The 14,983-nt window shown below is 40.9% G+C and overlaps 1 protein-coding gene across 3 annotated transcripts in view; it reads right to left on the reverse strand.

Annotated features, from left to right (window-relative positions):
* tbkbp1 (TBK1 binding protein 1) overlaps window positions 1–13,030 on the reverse strand; it is a 135,817-nt gene extending 122,787 nt beyond the window's left edge. For 2 of the 3 annotated variants that reach the window (XM_060848827.1, XM_060848825.1), the window contains exons 1-2: window positions 12,784–13,030; window positions 1,068–1,312 (exon numbers count right to left, since the gene is read on the reverse strand). In XM_060848827.1, coding sequence (XP_060704810.1) covers window positions 1,068–1,292 — 225 coding nt within the window. In that variant the 5' untranslated portion in view covers window positions 1,293–1,312; window positions 12,784–13,030. Of the gene's footprint in view, window positions 1–1,067; window positions 1,313–12,534; window positions 12,679–12,783 lie in introns of all 3 variants that reach the window. The other variant, XM_060848826.1, reaches the window with a different exon arrangement.
* Window positions 13,031–14,983: the final 1,953 nt, after the last annotated feature.

The following is a 14,983-nucleotide window of genomic DNA, read 5'->3' on the forward strand; positions in this document are numbered from 1 at the left end:
ATTGAATAGCAGAGCAGACTCAATGGTTGGATGGGCTATTGCTCCTACATCATATTGAAGCTGGACTGTAATAATTATTAATTGTTCTGATTCACCACTGCATGAACTGGAGCAGATTAGCATCTGTTTCTGCTCAAATACAAATGCATTTGTAAATTGCACATTTCAATTTTGGATTTTGATTGCCAGTTTCCAATCCCTCATTATTAACAAGGCTCACTCCACATCCCCCAACCTCTCAATCAACTGAAATGGATTTGAAATGCCCGTATGCGCACACTCCCTGGGCTTCCCTCATCTCTCAGATGGATGATGTGTGACCCAATTTCACACACTCACACAGTAACCTATTCACTGACACAATGCTATATTTAGATATGGGCACAACCCACCCTGGATGCCTATAGTTTCCACTCTCTCAGTGTACTCTGTCTTTATCAGTCAGATACGTTAACAATGTGTTAACATTAAATGTGTTTTGGCATTAGGGGCAAGGCTCACTTTCATCATATTCTGTTAAGGCGCTTCACTGGAAAAGTGAAGGTGTGACTACACAATGTTACAACTAACACATGCATTAAATTTCTGGTAAGTCAGCACATTAACATCGTGGAATGTCAGTGTGTTTTGATCTAAACTTTCAAATCTCTGACTGAGACAAAACAGGCACAACATTTCTTAATGCACAAAGATTTTTTCCCTCTCTCTCTCTCTCTCTCTCTCCTTAAAGTAGGCTGTTCCCTTCTGCACCCTAAATTGAACTGTCTTTAAAACTCAAGATGCGTGGGTTTCCTCCGGGTGCTCCGGTTTCCTCCCACAGTCCAAAGATGTGCGGGTCAGGTGAATTGGCCATGCTAAATTGCCCGTAGTGTTAGGTAAGGGGTAAATGTAGGGGTAAGGGTGGGTTGCGCTTCGGCGGGTCGGTGTGGACCTGTTGGGCCGAAGGGCCTGTTTCCACATTGTAAGTAATCTAATTTAATCTAATCTAATAATTTTCCAAGGCACGGCAGTTCTTAATTCGGTTTCCATGGCTTCCAAGGAATGGAACCCGATGCTGAGGATTTTACCTTGAGATCATATTGTCTGAGCTTTCTCTTCAAGGTGGAGTTATCTCGCTCCATGCCGATCAATCTCTGTTTAATATCATTGTAGGCAGTGATGAGTGCGTAGTGGGATGCAGAGTATTCCTCGCCCGTAAGGTCTGTATTTGGTGCATCAGCCCACTCTGTATCGTCCTGCTGCCCATTTTGTGTCAAGATGCTGATGTCGTCTTCATAGTTGAATGAATCCATAGCAGTAGGTCAACAGGGACCTGTTAAAGGTGAGGTGAAATGTATCACTTTCCTGCTTGTCATGTGCATGCAAACAAAAACAGAAACATTAGCATTTACTTAGCACCTTCCAAACCCCAGGACTGACCAAATCACTTCATGCTATCAAATACTGTACTTGAAATGTAGTTGCTGATTGTAAGATCCACTCGCAGAAATTGTTTAGGATGCTTCAACCACACCTTTTAAACGCATGTACTCTACCACCTAGAAGCATAAATGTCTTCAGGTATCCCCACAAAACAAGACATTATCTTGACTTGGAACCAAACTGCGGTTCCTTCACTGCTTCTGTGACAATATCCTAAAATTCTCTCCTCCACAGCATTGTGAGTGTATTTAAATCAGATGGATGGCTGTGGTCTGAAGAGGTGCCATTTAGAACAATGAGAATGAGGTTCCACAGGAATCAGGGCTGGGGCTACAACTGTTTGCAATATAAAGTAATAACTTAGAGGAAGGAAATGAATGGACTGTAGCCAAATTTGCAGATGACACAAAAATAGGTGGAAGGGCAAGTTGTAAGAGCAATACAAACAGCTTACAGAGAGACATTAATAGGATTAATGGGCAAAGAGTTGGCAATTTTTAAATTCATTTGTGGGACATGAGCATCGCTGGCTGACCAGTATTTGTTTCCCGTCCTTATTGTCCTCGAGAAAGTGTTGTTGAGTTGCCTTCTTGAACTATTGCAGTCCAAATGCTTTAGGTGGACCTACATTGCACTTAGGAAGGAATTCTAGGATTTTGACACAGCCACAGTGAAGGGATGGCGACATTTCTCCAAGTCAGGATGGTGAGTGGTTTGAAGGGGAACTTGAAGGTGGTGATGTTCCTATGTACCTGCTACCCTTGTCTTTCTAGATGGAAGTAATCATAGGTTTGGAAGATGCTGTCTAAGAATCTTTGGTGAATCTCTCCAGTGCATCTTGTAGATAGTTGCCACCATTGAGTATCAGTGGTGGAGGGAGGAGATACTTGGGGGTGTGGGGTCAAGCAAGCAGGCTGCTTTGTCCTAGATGCTGTCAAGCTTTTTGAGTGTTGTTGGAGCTGCACCCATCTAGGCAAGTGGGGAGTTTTCCATCATACTCATGACTTGTGCCTCGTAAATAGTGGCTAGGCTTTGGAGAATCAGGAGATGAGTTACTCATTGCAGTATTCCATGGAGTTTAATGTGGGAAAATATGAAGTTGTTTATCTTAGACATGAGAACAAAACAGCAAAGTATTTAAATGGAGAAAAACTGCAAAAAGCAGTAGCTAATCAGGAAACTGGGGTGGCACGGTGGCACAGTGGTTAGCACTGCAGCCTCACAGCGTCAGAGACCCGGGTTCAATTCCCAACTCAGGCGACTGATTGTGTGGAGTTTGCACATTCTCCCCGTGTCTGCATGGGTTTCCTCCGGGTGCTCCGGTTTCCTCCCACAGTCCAAAGATGTGCAGGTCAGGTGAATTGGCCATGCTAAATTGCCCGTAGTGTTAGGTAAAGGGGTAAATGTAGGGGTATGGGTGGGTTGCGCTTCGGCGGGTCGGTGTGGACTTGTTGGACCGAAGGGCCTGTTTCCACACTGTGAGTAATCTAATCTAATCTAATGGAATGTTGATCCTTATTCCAAGGGGTTTGGAGTATAAGAGTAGGGAAGCCTTACTGCCACTGTAAAGTTCTGATGAGACTGCATCTGTGAGCAATTTTGGTCTCCTTATGTAAAGGAAAGGTATTATTTCACTGGAGCGAAAGTGAGTACTGCAGATGCTGGAGATCAGAGTTGAGAGTGTGGTGCTGGAAAATGTTTTGCTTAAAACACAAGAACGTTGTAAACCTAGCTGTCAACTTCCTATTGTGACTTTTAAACCAACTCCAAAGCTCTAACTATTAATAGTTACGGTCTTCTTGGCAATCAGACTGAATAAGATTCTTCATTACTGGCACTGAATATTGTCAGGCCTGTCAGTGTTTTTACATAAAAAAAGCAAAACAATAGTCATTAGCTATGCAAGGCCTGGCTCTTGGCTCTGATGCTGCCTTTAGTTTCAGCCACACTCCAATTTTTATTGTTGCACTTTCAGTTTCTAATTATAGTATTTCCTTTTGCTGTTAGTGAAACTGAAATATTAAAGTGACTGCTCCCAGCCAGAACATATTACAAAGAATTTTAGCTGTTCATTTTCAAGATTAAAGATAAATCTTCAAATCCTTATGGGTGGGTTGGAAGACGCAATGCCTAGTGTAGAAATGAGTTATATAGTCCTTCAAGGAAACCTGACACTGAACAATGTTAGGGAGCAAGAGCCTAATCAGAAAGGTATGAATCTGGGACGACAGAGAAAAGTAAAGGTGAAGGAGTTTCTGAGAGTTCCAGACAGTGAAACCAAGGGAACAAGAAACTCTGCCACAGACAGTGTTTTGGGAATGTGGGGGTGGGTGGGACTTGGAATGCAACTAAATTGGATCCCTACTGTTACATTGAATACTTGATTGACTATATTTGGCTCGTCTCCTCTGCCCACAATCACCCTCATTAGCAGATATTGCCCAATTCTCTTTTTTTGGAAGAAGCTAACTGGCAAAGCATTTACTGTAAAAGCAAAAAACCGAAGACATTGAAAGCATAGAGAAATTTGGCAGATTTGATGGTAGAGTGAACAATTCAAGTTCAGTATGGCCCTTCTTAACGACTAAAGAAAAATCATTGGACTTGAAAATTTAACCATGTCTCTCCCTCTCTTTCCGCAGATGCTGACAGACACTCTGAGTTACTCCAGCACTTTCTGTTTTTAATGAAGCATTCGTTATGTTTCTGCCTCACACAAGTCACCCCAAATTTCTCCTGACCACTGGTCATACATGACACCTGTGGTCATAAATAAGAACTTCTCAAAGCTTCCAAATCAAACCACCTACTGATCAGTACAACAACAGCAAGTTCCCATGTTTAGTGCACTTTAATTGGGGCAATACTAGAGGCACTACTACCTGTATTAGTCACTGTAACCCTGCTAATAGATTGTGCAATGAAACACGCATATAAAAAGAATTCTTCAGCCCTATCAACTTGAGTTGGTATAGTGTTTTTGTTACAAATTAATTTACAAATGCTTAGTTTGTGGACCTTCAATTCAACTGGATATCAGAGGTCATTGAAATCCTTTAAATTTTCATCCTGTCCACCTCAAGCGTCTCTTCTGGATGGCAAAGATCTCTACTGGAAGGCAAAGTGGGAGCAGCAGGAAAAGGAATCAATGATGCATATTGGATGATAGGTGTCATGGAGCGGTTAAAGATGATCTCCAGTGAATGTGTGATGATGGCAAAGACTGACAGACATCACGTACCATGGAGCAGATCTCCTGGGAGGAGTAGCTATGAGTATCACCAGTAGATCATAGTTACATTTACGGGATGCAACACACCAACTCACCTTTCAATATCATCTTCCAATTCTGCCATCTCTACCACTCAGGCGGACAAGGGCAGTTGATGCATAAAAGCATCAGGACATGCAAATTCTGCTCCAGGGCACACATCATCACAACTGGGAATTATATAAACATTCCTTCAACAAAACTGGAATGCCCTTCCCTGACAGTCCTGTGAGTGCACCTCTACCATATGATCTGCAATGTTTTAAAGGGGCAGCTTACTACCATCTTCTTAAAAATAATTAGGATGCGCAACAAATGTTGGCCTTGTCAACAACATCTACATCCTGTGAATGAATAATGTTAAAACTAAATGCCCAAAAGGCTGATTTAGTGAAGGATTGGATGAATATATTGGGAGATAGAGACACTCAGTTTTGTTCTCCCCAGTATATAGTCTGGGAATTTTATACTCATTAAGGCAAAACTTGTTAAGGCTTATCATTACACTTGAAAAGTGAAAATTTGCATAACTATGTCAAAAGAGCAGGGGAGTGAGACTAATTGTCATTCAAAGAGCCAATACAGGCACAATCTTCCAAATTACTTTCCTTTGAAGCACTTCTCATTGCAAATCTGAGAATCTCAAAGCATTGCCCTTGTGTTCAAAATCACAACTGAGGGGTAGAATCAACAGAGTACAGGGCATCAAGGCATTACTGTCTCTGAGTCAGAACATTATGAATTCAAGCCACTCCAGTGTAGCACTGACGGAACGCAGAACTGACAGAGATGCCAGCTTTCAGGATTAACATTAAACTCAGGCCCCATTTTCCTTCTCAGATGATCTTACCTCGTTAATTCAAGATTTTCCTTTTCGCCTTGGCCAATGGTCCTCAATGAATATAACCAAAGCAAATTAATTGCTCCTTATCTCACTACAGTATGTGAGATTTTATTACGTACAATTAACAGTAAATTGTTGAAATGCCCTGACATTGTAAAAGGTGCCTTATTTCACTTTCACTTCTCTCTTCATTGAGCTTTTCCTGATCTGGATTCATTTAGCCCCATACAGAGTAGCTGAACCAAAGGTGCTGTCAATCACTACCCACTCCAGAAATATTTTCCCTTTGAAATCCCAGGCAGCCTGCTTTTCCTGCTAAATCTGAAACCTGGCCACGTTGTAGTCAATGTGGACCAACACACAAAAAAGCAATGCTTGGCAGCATTAGCAGGCAACATAAGGATAAAGGCTGCTATACCAGATCAAATACAGTGTAACAAATGGCTATCTCCACTTGTTGTGGTGCAGGTTAACAAGAAATGTTTACATGATGTAAACAGTACTTGCACAGCAAATCAGCTGAATGAAGGGACCTATGTGAAATATTAGATTAACACGTTGGGAGCAATTTTTATCTAACTAATCGAATGGAAAACTAAGGATAGAAATGGTTGTATTGTCACCCTGATTTTATTCTCTACTGAATTAAACATTGGTTAGGATATACCTAGATACCCTCCCAGTGAGTTAGGTTAAAATTATCTCCATGATTCACATATCTCAATACTAATAAAACTAGATCTTCTTTGAAACAGGACTTGTAACTTTTAGCTACTAAGTACTGACCTCTTTGGTGTCTTACAGTATTTGCAGCATGACTCCACCTAGAACAACCTTCATTGTGGATTATAAACTACAAATGCAGGAGGCAATTCACCTAGAGTATTTAGGAGTATGGAACCAAGATGGATGGAGGGTATTTAGTTACATAAATACCACAATTTAATCAAATGTTGGAACAGTACAAGGGATTGTACTGTTTGCAATACTTGCAAAGCGTGTCAAGAGGTCTCTCTGAACAAAGGAAATAGTTCTTCCTTCATACAAAATCTTTACGTCACAGTCAGTAATGCCACAAGACCACCCCCCATGTCACTCCCTCACTGTCACATGCCACTCAAGACACAATGCAGTGACCTAATCATCTCCAGAAACAATGTAATGTAAATGATCCCTTAATGGCCAAATCTGTTCTGATTCTTTTTGACTACATGGAGTAGTCAAAATTCCAACTGCAATGTTCTTATTGTATGGATGATAATGCAAATGTAAGTTATCTTTGAATAATAGGAAATGGCCACTTAAAAGACTTTAAATAGCAAGCAATGGGAAAATAAATTCCTTACAATCTACCTGTTAGTTAGAGGCATCCTACCCCAGGCTCGGGACAACCAATTTCCTGCAGGTCAGCAAAGCAAATTAACTCTTTGATATCGCGTTAGGACTCTTTGGAATTTAGAAAAATGAGAGGTGATCTCATTGTAACATATTGGATTCATAAGGGACTTGACAGGGTAAATGCTGAGAGAATGTTTCCCCTCATGAGAGGGTCTAGGACCAGAGAGCATAGTCTCAGATTTAAGGGACCACAATTTAAGACTGAGATGAAAAGGAATTTATTTTCTCAGAAAGTTGTGAATGTTTGGAATTGCTTGCCATAGACAGCTGTGGGGACAGCATCTTTGTGTATATTGGACACTGAGAAACATAGATTCTTGATCAGTAGGGCAATCAAGAGTTATGGGGAAAGGGCAGGAAAGAGTATCAGATCAACCACAATCCTGTGGAATGGTGGAGCAAATTCGAGGGCCTGAATGGCCTACTATTGTTTCTATTTATTATGGTCTTATGTAAATTCTTTCAATACACATATGGATGGCAATAACAGCAGGAGAGTTTCCCATTCCACAGAACTGTGTAGACATTGCAGTGCACCAGCTTCCCCATGTTAGGAGACTCCGCATACTTGTTTTTGCCATGAGCAAATACCATCTTTGTTTTGAGGAATCACCACATATATATATAATCTATATATCCACTTGGTATAATTTAACTTAACTGGAAAGTAAAATGCTCCACTATTCATTAGAATCATGGCTGATCTGACATTCCTCACACCCACTGCCCTGCATTTCCCTATAATCCTGAAATCCCCTACTGATCAAGAACCTTCCTCAGAGACCTATGTCTCTGCTTCAGATGATATGGATTCCAAAACCAACATTGAAATTTTACTACAAAAATCAAAACGGACAATCCAGCAAGGCTGAAAGAGTGTTTCACTGTCAGGAGTGCTCTTTCCTTTAAGATGTTAAATCGAGGTCCTATCTGACCTCTCTGGTGGATGTAAAAGATGCTATTGAGAAGAAGGGCAGAAGAGATCCATCCAGTGTCCTGCCCAATAATTAAACCTCAAGGAATAGCCAGAAACAGTTACCAAGTCATCCCCACATTATAAACAGTGGCAGCTTGTTATGTGCATATTTACTATAGTTTCCTAAATCACAACAGTAATTACACTTCAAAAGTATGATTTGAGTCATAGAGTCATCAAGATGTACAGCATGGAAACAGACCCTTTGGTCCAAAGTGTCCATGTCAACGAGCTATCCTAAACTAATCTAATCCCATTTGCCAGCACTTAGCCCATATCCTCTAAGCTCTTCCTATTCACATACCCATCCAGGTGCATTTTTAATGCTGTCATTGTACCAGCCTCCACCACTTCCTCTGGCAGCTCATTCCATACACTCACCACCTCTGCGTGAAAAAGTTGCCCCTTAGGCCTCTTTTATATCTTTCCCCTCTCACACTAAACCTATGCCCTCTAGTTCTGTACTCCCCCACCCCAGGGAAAATACCTTGTCTATTTATCCTATTCATGCCCCTTTGAGACTGTAAAGCATCTTGGCATATCATTACATATTACAGATGCTATAAACATGTTTAATTCATTCCTCCATTCACATTTGAACTTTATAACCTATAATCTTTGAGTCTGATGAAGTGCCTAGAGATTATTTTCTCACAATCTCTCCATCTTCAGCAATAAAATTCAAAAGGTTGTTAATGAAGATTTTGGATATGTACCTTTGGGTTATGTACTGTCCAATCAGATATAACAAAGAAAAGATAACTTTTTAAGAATATAAGGTGCTATTCTAAAGTAAATGGCTTTAGAATTCAATCAAAAAATCAATTCAAACTCAATGAAAATAGTGAATCTTATGCACTAGTTTACCAGCATTGGCTAATAATCAGTAGTTTTGCATTAATAAATTTATTTGAAGAAACCTTTTTGCACAACAATCTGAATTGATTGAAATCAGTCAATTAACAACAGAAACTAAAAGGGATATGCATCAGCATTCACAGACCATATAAGGACAGCTAAATGGAATCAGACACTGTGCAACTATAGAACTCTCTGCACTTGTAACATTGCCTGTCTTTTCTTTAATTTATAAATGGTGTATGAGCATCCCTGACAAGACCAGTAATTGCTGACAAGCCAAATTGCCCTAGAGGAATTGATGGGCTACCTTTTTGAGCTGTCACAGTTGTGTGATGAAAACACACCCTCAGTGCTGTTAACAAAAGAGTTCTAGGATTTTCAACCAGCAACAACCAGGAATAGGCCATTGGGCCCATCAAGGCAGCTTCAACATTTGACATGATCATAGTTGATCATCTACCTCAAAACCATATTCTTACCCTCCACATCCTCTTGATACCTTAGCCTTGAATGCTATATATTCATAGAGCCAATTACCAATCCATCTGTCTATTCTCAATTATCAGAAAAAAAACAAATGGAAGGTGTCATGAACAGAGTCATCATCATTTAATCAACAATAAACTGCTTGCTGACGCTTAGTTTGGATTATGTCAGGCTAACTCAATCCTGACCTCATTACAGCCTTGGTCAAAACATGGACAAAAGAGCTAAACTCAAAAGAGGAAACAGAGGTACGGTTTTTTTACCTTCAGAGAAGACTTGTCCTTGTAGTCTTCAATCGAATCTAATCTGTGGTAAACTATACCAGAGGGTTTTGCAGTCCACAAACATGTGTGAAAATTATCCAGCTATGCAAGTGACCATTTACTAATTGTCTATCAAGTATAGGTTTTGTGGCTCATGTTTTACCAGTTTTTACTTAAAAATGATGAGCTCCTACTTACATGGAAAACTAATGATTGACTTGATCTGAATGTGCATTTTCAACTGAAATGAAAAATAGAAAGTTATCCACTTTTCCAGGGAAATCAGAAATGCAGAATATTTTTTAAAAGGTGAGAGAACGGAAATGTTGACTTCAAAAGGGAACTGTGTATCCTTATTCAAAAGTCACTGAAAGCTAACATGCAAGTGCAACAAAAACAATTAGGAAGGTATTTTGGTCTTTAGCACAAGAGTATTTCAGTTCTGGAATGCAGAGGTCTTGCTACAATTAGACTGCATTCTGTACAATTTTGGCCTGACTAACAGAATGATATACTTGTCAGAGAGGGAGTGCAATGAAGTTTCACCAGATTGCTTGGGATGGAGGGCTTGTTCTGCAAGGTGAGAATGAGACAGGGTTTATATTCTTCTAAGGTGAAAGTGAGGACTGCAGATGCTGGAGATCAGAGTCAAGATTAGAGTGGTGCTGGAAAAGCACAGCAGGTCAAGCAGCATCCGAGAAGCAGGAAAATCAATGTTTTGGGCAGGAACCTTTCATCAGGAATATTCTTCTAACCCTATATAATGATGAGTGGTCTCATTGAAGGATACAGAATTCTTACAGGGCTTGACAGAGTAGATACAAGAAGTATGATGACTTAGAACCAGGTACACAGTCTCAGAATAAGAAGTAGACCATTGAAGTCTGAGATGAGGAGGAATTTCTTCCCTTGAAATCCACTACTCCAGAGGGTTGAGGAGGCTCAGTCATTGACATTATTCAAGGCAGAGATCAATAAGATTTCTCAGTATTAAAGATATCAAGAGGACAGGGGAATGGTGAGGGGAAAAATTGACATAAAAGGCCAACCAGGATTAAATTGATTAAAGGGTTTACTGGCTACTCCTTCTCCTAATCCTGATGCTCCCCTGTGATATTGCCTCCTGTGTTTTAATAGTAATAAATTGCTGAGATGGCTCCCTATAAAACATCATGATTTACTACTCCAACTGTACTTGTTCTGATTCCCAGTTGCACTTCATAAATCATAAAAGCAAGATTCATCAATTCACAATGAGTTTAACAACTGATTTTTAATTGTTGGGCAAGGATGTGGATCTTAGGGGCAGCACGGCGGCTTAGTGGTTAGCAGTGCTGCGTCACAGCGCCAGGGTCCCTAGTTCAATTCCAGCCTCGGGTGACTGTCTGTGTGAAGTTTGCACATTCATCTTGTGTCTGTGCGAGTTTCCTCCCATAGTCCAAAGATGTGTGGGCCAGGCTAAATTGCCCATAGTGTTAGGTGCATTAGTCGGAGGGAGACGGGTCTGGGTGGGTTACTCTTCGGAGGGTAGGTGTGTGCTGGTTGAGCCAGAGGGCCTGTTTCCACACAGTAGGGAATTTAATCTAAATCAATTTATAATCTCAGTGTAACTCACTTTGGCAATTCAGTCTCTTCCTCCTCCAATCTTTTTAACCCCATCCATACCTGCATGGGCGAAACTGTTCTGGGTACAGTTACATGAATCCTGGGTGAGTCTGAGAGTTCAGTATCCAATGGTAGATGATGCCGGAATAGATCCCATGCCTCCGTATATGCATAGTTGCACTCCCACATTCATAGATGCACAAAACATTGATACACACTTGCAGAAAAGCGCATACGCGCATATATGTGCAATAGATATACACTGGTAGCTAAGCACACATAGATATATACACACATATACACAAAAATAGATATACATGCAGATACATTCACCAGCTGTTTGTGGCTGGGGGCAGGGGATGTCAGTGTAAAACACCAGACAGCCACCAAAAATAGGAACTCTTATGCAATGGTACTGAGGCCAGTTTTAGCACCCAATCCAAGCTGAGTTTAGTGAACAATAGAGATCAGCTATCACAACTGAAATCTTCTATAATAATTGTCTGAGATAATAAATTCTAGGATGCTGTGATAGTGGATGTGCAATGAAATATCAGCCAGGGAGAGTTAGGAGAACAAGTGGACCAGATGATATGTTATAGCTTTTACTGACATGCATCATGCTGGGTGATGTATTTCTCAACTGAACAAGTCCTGGTACAATTTATGTTCTTAAAAGAAAATATTTTTCATAATATTCGTTTGGATCGAACACCAACTTTTCAAATGAAATCTGGGGATCCTACAGATTTATGTTCTTGCAACTTACAAAGATAATCCAATTGGTTCTGAATACGATATAAATTAATCAAAATGATAGCTCTAATTTATCTAAAACCGCTTAACTATTTGTATGAATTGACATACTATATACACAACCTACTTATTTCAAAACCAAAAATTGCATTTCTGTATGTTAGTGGCAATAGTGCTTGAGACTATTTCCGCGAACAAAAATGTTAGATTTTTAAAAATAACAATAAAATTGGGTGTTCGACAACATCATAGAGCAAAAACTCCAAGCCTTTTTTTTGAAACGCCTGCGCACTTGCTACAGTTCTGAATCTCGCCTTTAACAGCTTGACAAGGAGGGAAAAAAATGACTGCCGACTTTTAAATCACGATAGTCAAATAAACATATGACAAAGAGCAAATCTAAAAGCCCTTGGGATATAAGAAGGTAAATGCTGGACTGGATGTTTTAAGCGGGCGGGACATTTACTGCTCTGAGATCCAAACAAAGCTCTCACAGAGAGAGAGAGAGCAAGAGAGAGAGAGAGAAATATGGCTGAGCTATTTTTGCTGTCTGAAGTGAAGGATTGGAGAGAGGCTGGTTCATTTTCACTACAGATTGTTGCTCTACACTCGTTGTTCGTTACCCTACAGATTTGTGAAAGGTTGGACTCACGTGTTGCTGACTTATCCCAGGATCTCATCTGACTGTAGCAGACTGACTCTCGCCAGCTGTCTCTTTGTAAGTTACATCGAGACGAACAATGTTGCAATTTCAGTCGCAGCTGAGGAGCCACATGGTGGCGCAGACCAAACTCCCCTACAGTACAGTATCATTCATGAGACGTTTCAACAAAAAAAAGGCAATTCTCTTTGTATCCCCACCAAACTCCACAGTGACAACACATTTTGAATTGCAATTTACCTTTTTCTTCCAAATTAGCTCGAGGAGAGAGGGAGTGGGTACCGGACGCTCAACCCACGAAGCAGTTGAAAAGAGCCGAGTGTTACTCCAAGAGTCGAGCAGTCTGGCAGTAAAGCCGTCCTGTGAAAAGATCGCTTCGGCAGTCCGCTGCCATCTTCGGCATTCTGATAGAAGTGGGCGGTTTGTTTACATCAGGGATTTCCAAGACTGAAATTCTGGCTGGCAGCCTCTCTCTTAAAGAGAGAATGTCCGCTTTGAATGGAGATGAAACAAAATAGAGGGGGAAAAATCAGTCCGGTATTCCCAATATAATTGCAACATCGAAATGCATATGAAAACTAAATCAAACAATTGCTATCTTCAGATTCATCGTCAAAGCTGCTTCAGCACCTTTTATTAACAAGAAAAAATCCTTCCTCTAAATGTAACTCATCAATTTCCCTACACAAAGGTGTCCCTTTAAAAAAAATAGAGGCGAGTCATTTCACTAATGCAATATTTCCAGTTCAGTTTGGGAAAAAAATGTTAAATCCTTCTCATTTTGATTTTTTTTAAAGTTGCAGATATAGCAGAGGAAGAAGTCCGAATGAAGGATGGTGGTTATTCAAAGTACTTCTCAATGTGTCAAAAAATTAAATATTTTGATCTTTTTAGCGATTTTGATGCGCGGAAAGAGCCATTATTTTCGGTCTTTCATCCAAGTCATCGCTGTACCTGGGAGTGGTTTTCCATGGGAGCTTTTTTTTCAGACGTGGTCCTGAAGCTTTTCGGTCCCAGGACTTATGTTTTCTGGGGTTGAAAAAGGATGCGGTTACAACACCGCCCATCCGCATGGCAAGTAATTTCCAACCCAATAGATATCAGCCAGAGGTAAAAGAACAATCAAAAACTACAGCTGAAATTTAAATAAAGAACATTTTGCAATAACACGAAGCAACATTTGGGGGAGAGGGATGGGAAGGGAGGACACGAGAAGTACCGATTTGCAGAATTGTCACAGAAAAAAAAGGAAGTCAAAATGTAGAGTGGTGCTGGAAAAGCACATCTACCGAGGAACAAGATGAAGGGTTGTTACCCGAAACGTCGATTTTCCTGCTCCTCGGATGCTGCCTGACTTGCTGTGCTTTTCCAGCACCACTCTAACCTTGACTCTAATCTCCAGTATCTGCAGTACCCACTTCTGCCACAGCACTGAAGGAAACCTTTCGGCCCGTCGTCGCAGTACTAGCTCTCCAAAGGAGCAATGCATGCATATTCCCCGCCTACCCGCCATAATCCTCCGCATTCCTCCACTTCAGATAGTCGCAAGTGAGGGCAACAATGGGCCATTCAGCACCCGGTGACAATTTGTGAGTCACAGACAGTTGGTATGCACAGATTTGAAGCCTTTTCACGTGTATTTATACAGCTGCCTTTCGCCCTGGATGCCACGAACCGCTTTAAAAAAAGATACTTTCGTTTTTTAAATGGAGAAAGACTGCAGAAAACTGCAGTACAGAGGGATTTGGGGGCCCTGCCCATGAACCACGAAAAGCTTGTATACAAGTTCCATGCCTGGTCGGGAAGCTATTATTTTCTGACCTCCTTCCCTCCACTTCTGTCCAATCGACAGAATTGTTACACTACAGAAGTAGCTGAAAATGTGTTGCTGGTTAAAGCACAGCAGGTTAGGCAGCATCTAAGGAACAGGAAATTCGACGTTCCTGTTCCTTGGATGCTGCCTAACCTGCTGTGCTTTAACCAGCAACACATTTTCAGCTCTGATCTCCAGCATCTGCAGACCTCACTTTTTACACTACAGAAGGAGGCAATTTGGCCCATAGAGTTGTGCGACACGAGCAATGTTCATCTCATGCCACTCCCCAGCTTGTGCCCCATATCCTTGCATTTTTTTTTGCAATTAATGATCCAATTCCCTTTGAAAGCCACTATTGAATCTGCCTCCACCGCAATCTCCGGCAGTACATTCCAGCCTTTAACCACTCACTGTGCAAATAACTTATTTTCCCCTTCTGTTACCAATTATTCTTCTGTCAATCGTCATTCCTTCAGCAGTCCACCGTTCATCGTCACTGCACATATTATCATCCCTGGAATTACTTGGGGATGGTGAGTCAGCAATTGAAATTCACTTCGTATCCAGTGTTTTCCCTAACCACATATCGAACCACCGTTAAGTGTGGCACCTCCATCAAGTTGG

The sequence above is a fragment of the Hemiscyllium ocellatum genome, chromosome 32 (assembly GCF_020745735.1).
Source record: "Hemiscyllium ocellatum isolate sHemOce1 chromosome 32, sHemOce1.pat.X.cur, whole genome shotgun sequence".
NCBI classification, from domain to species: domain Eukaryota; kingdom Metazoa; phylum Chordata; class Chondrichthyes; order Orectolobiformes; family Hemiscylliidae; genus Hemiscyllium; species Hemiscyllium ocellatum.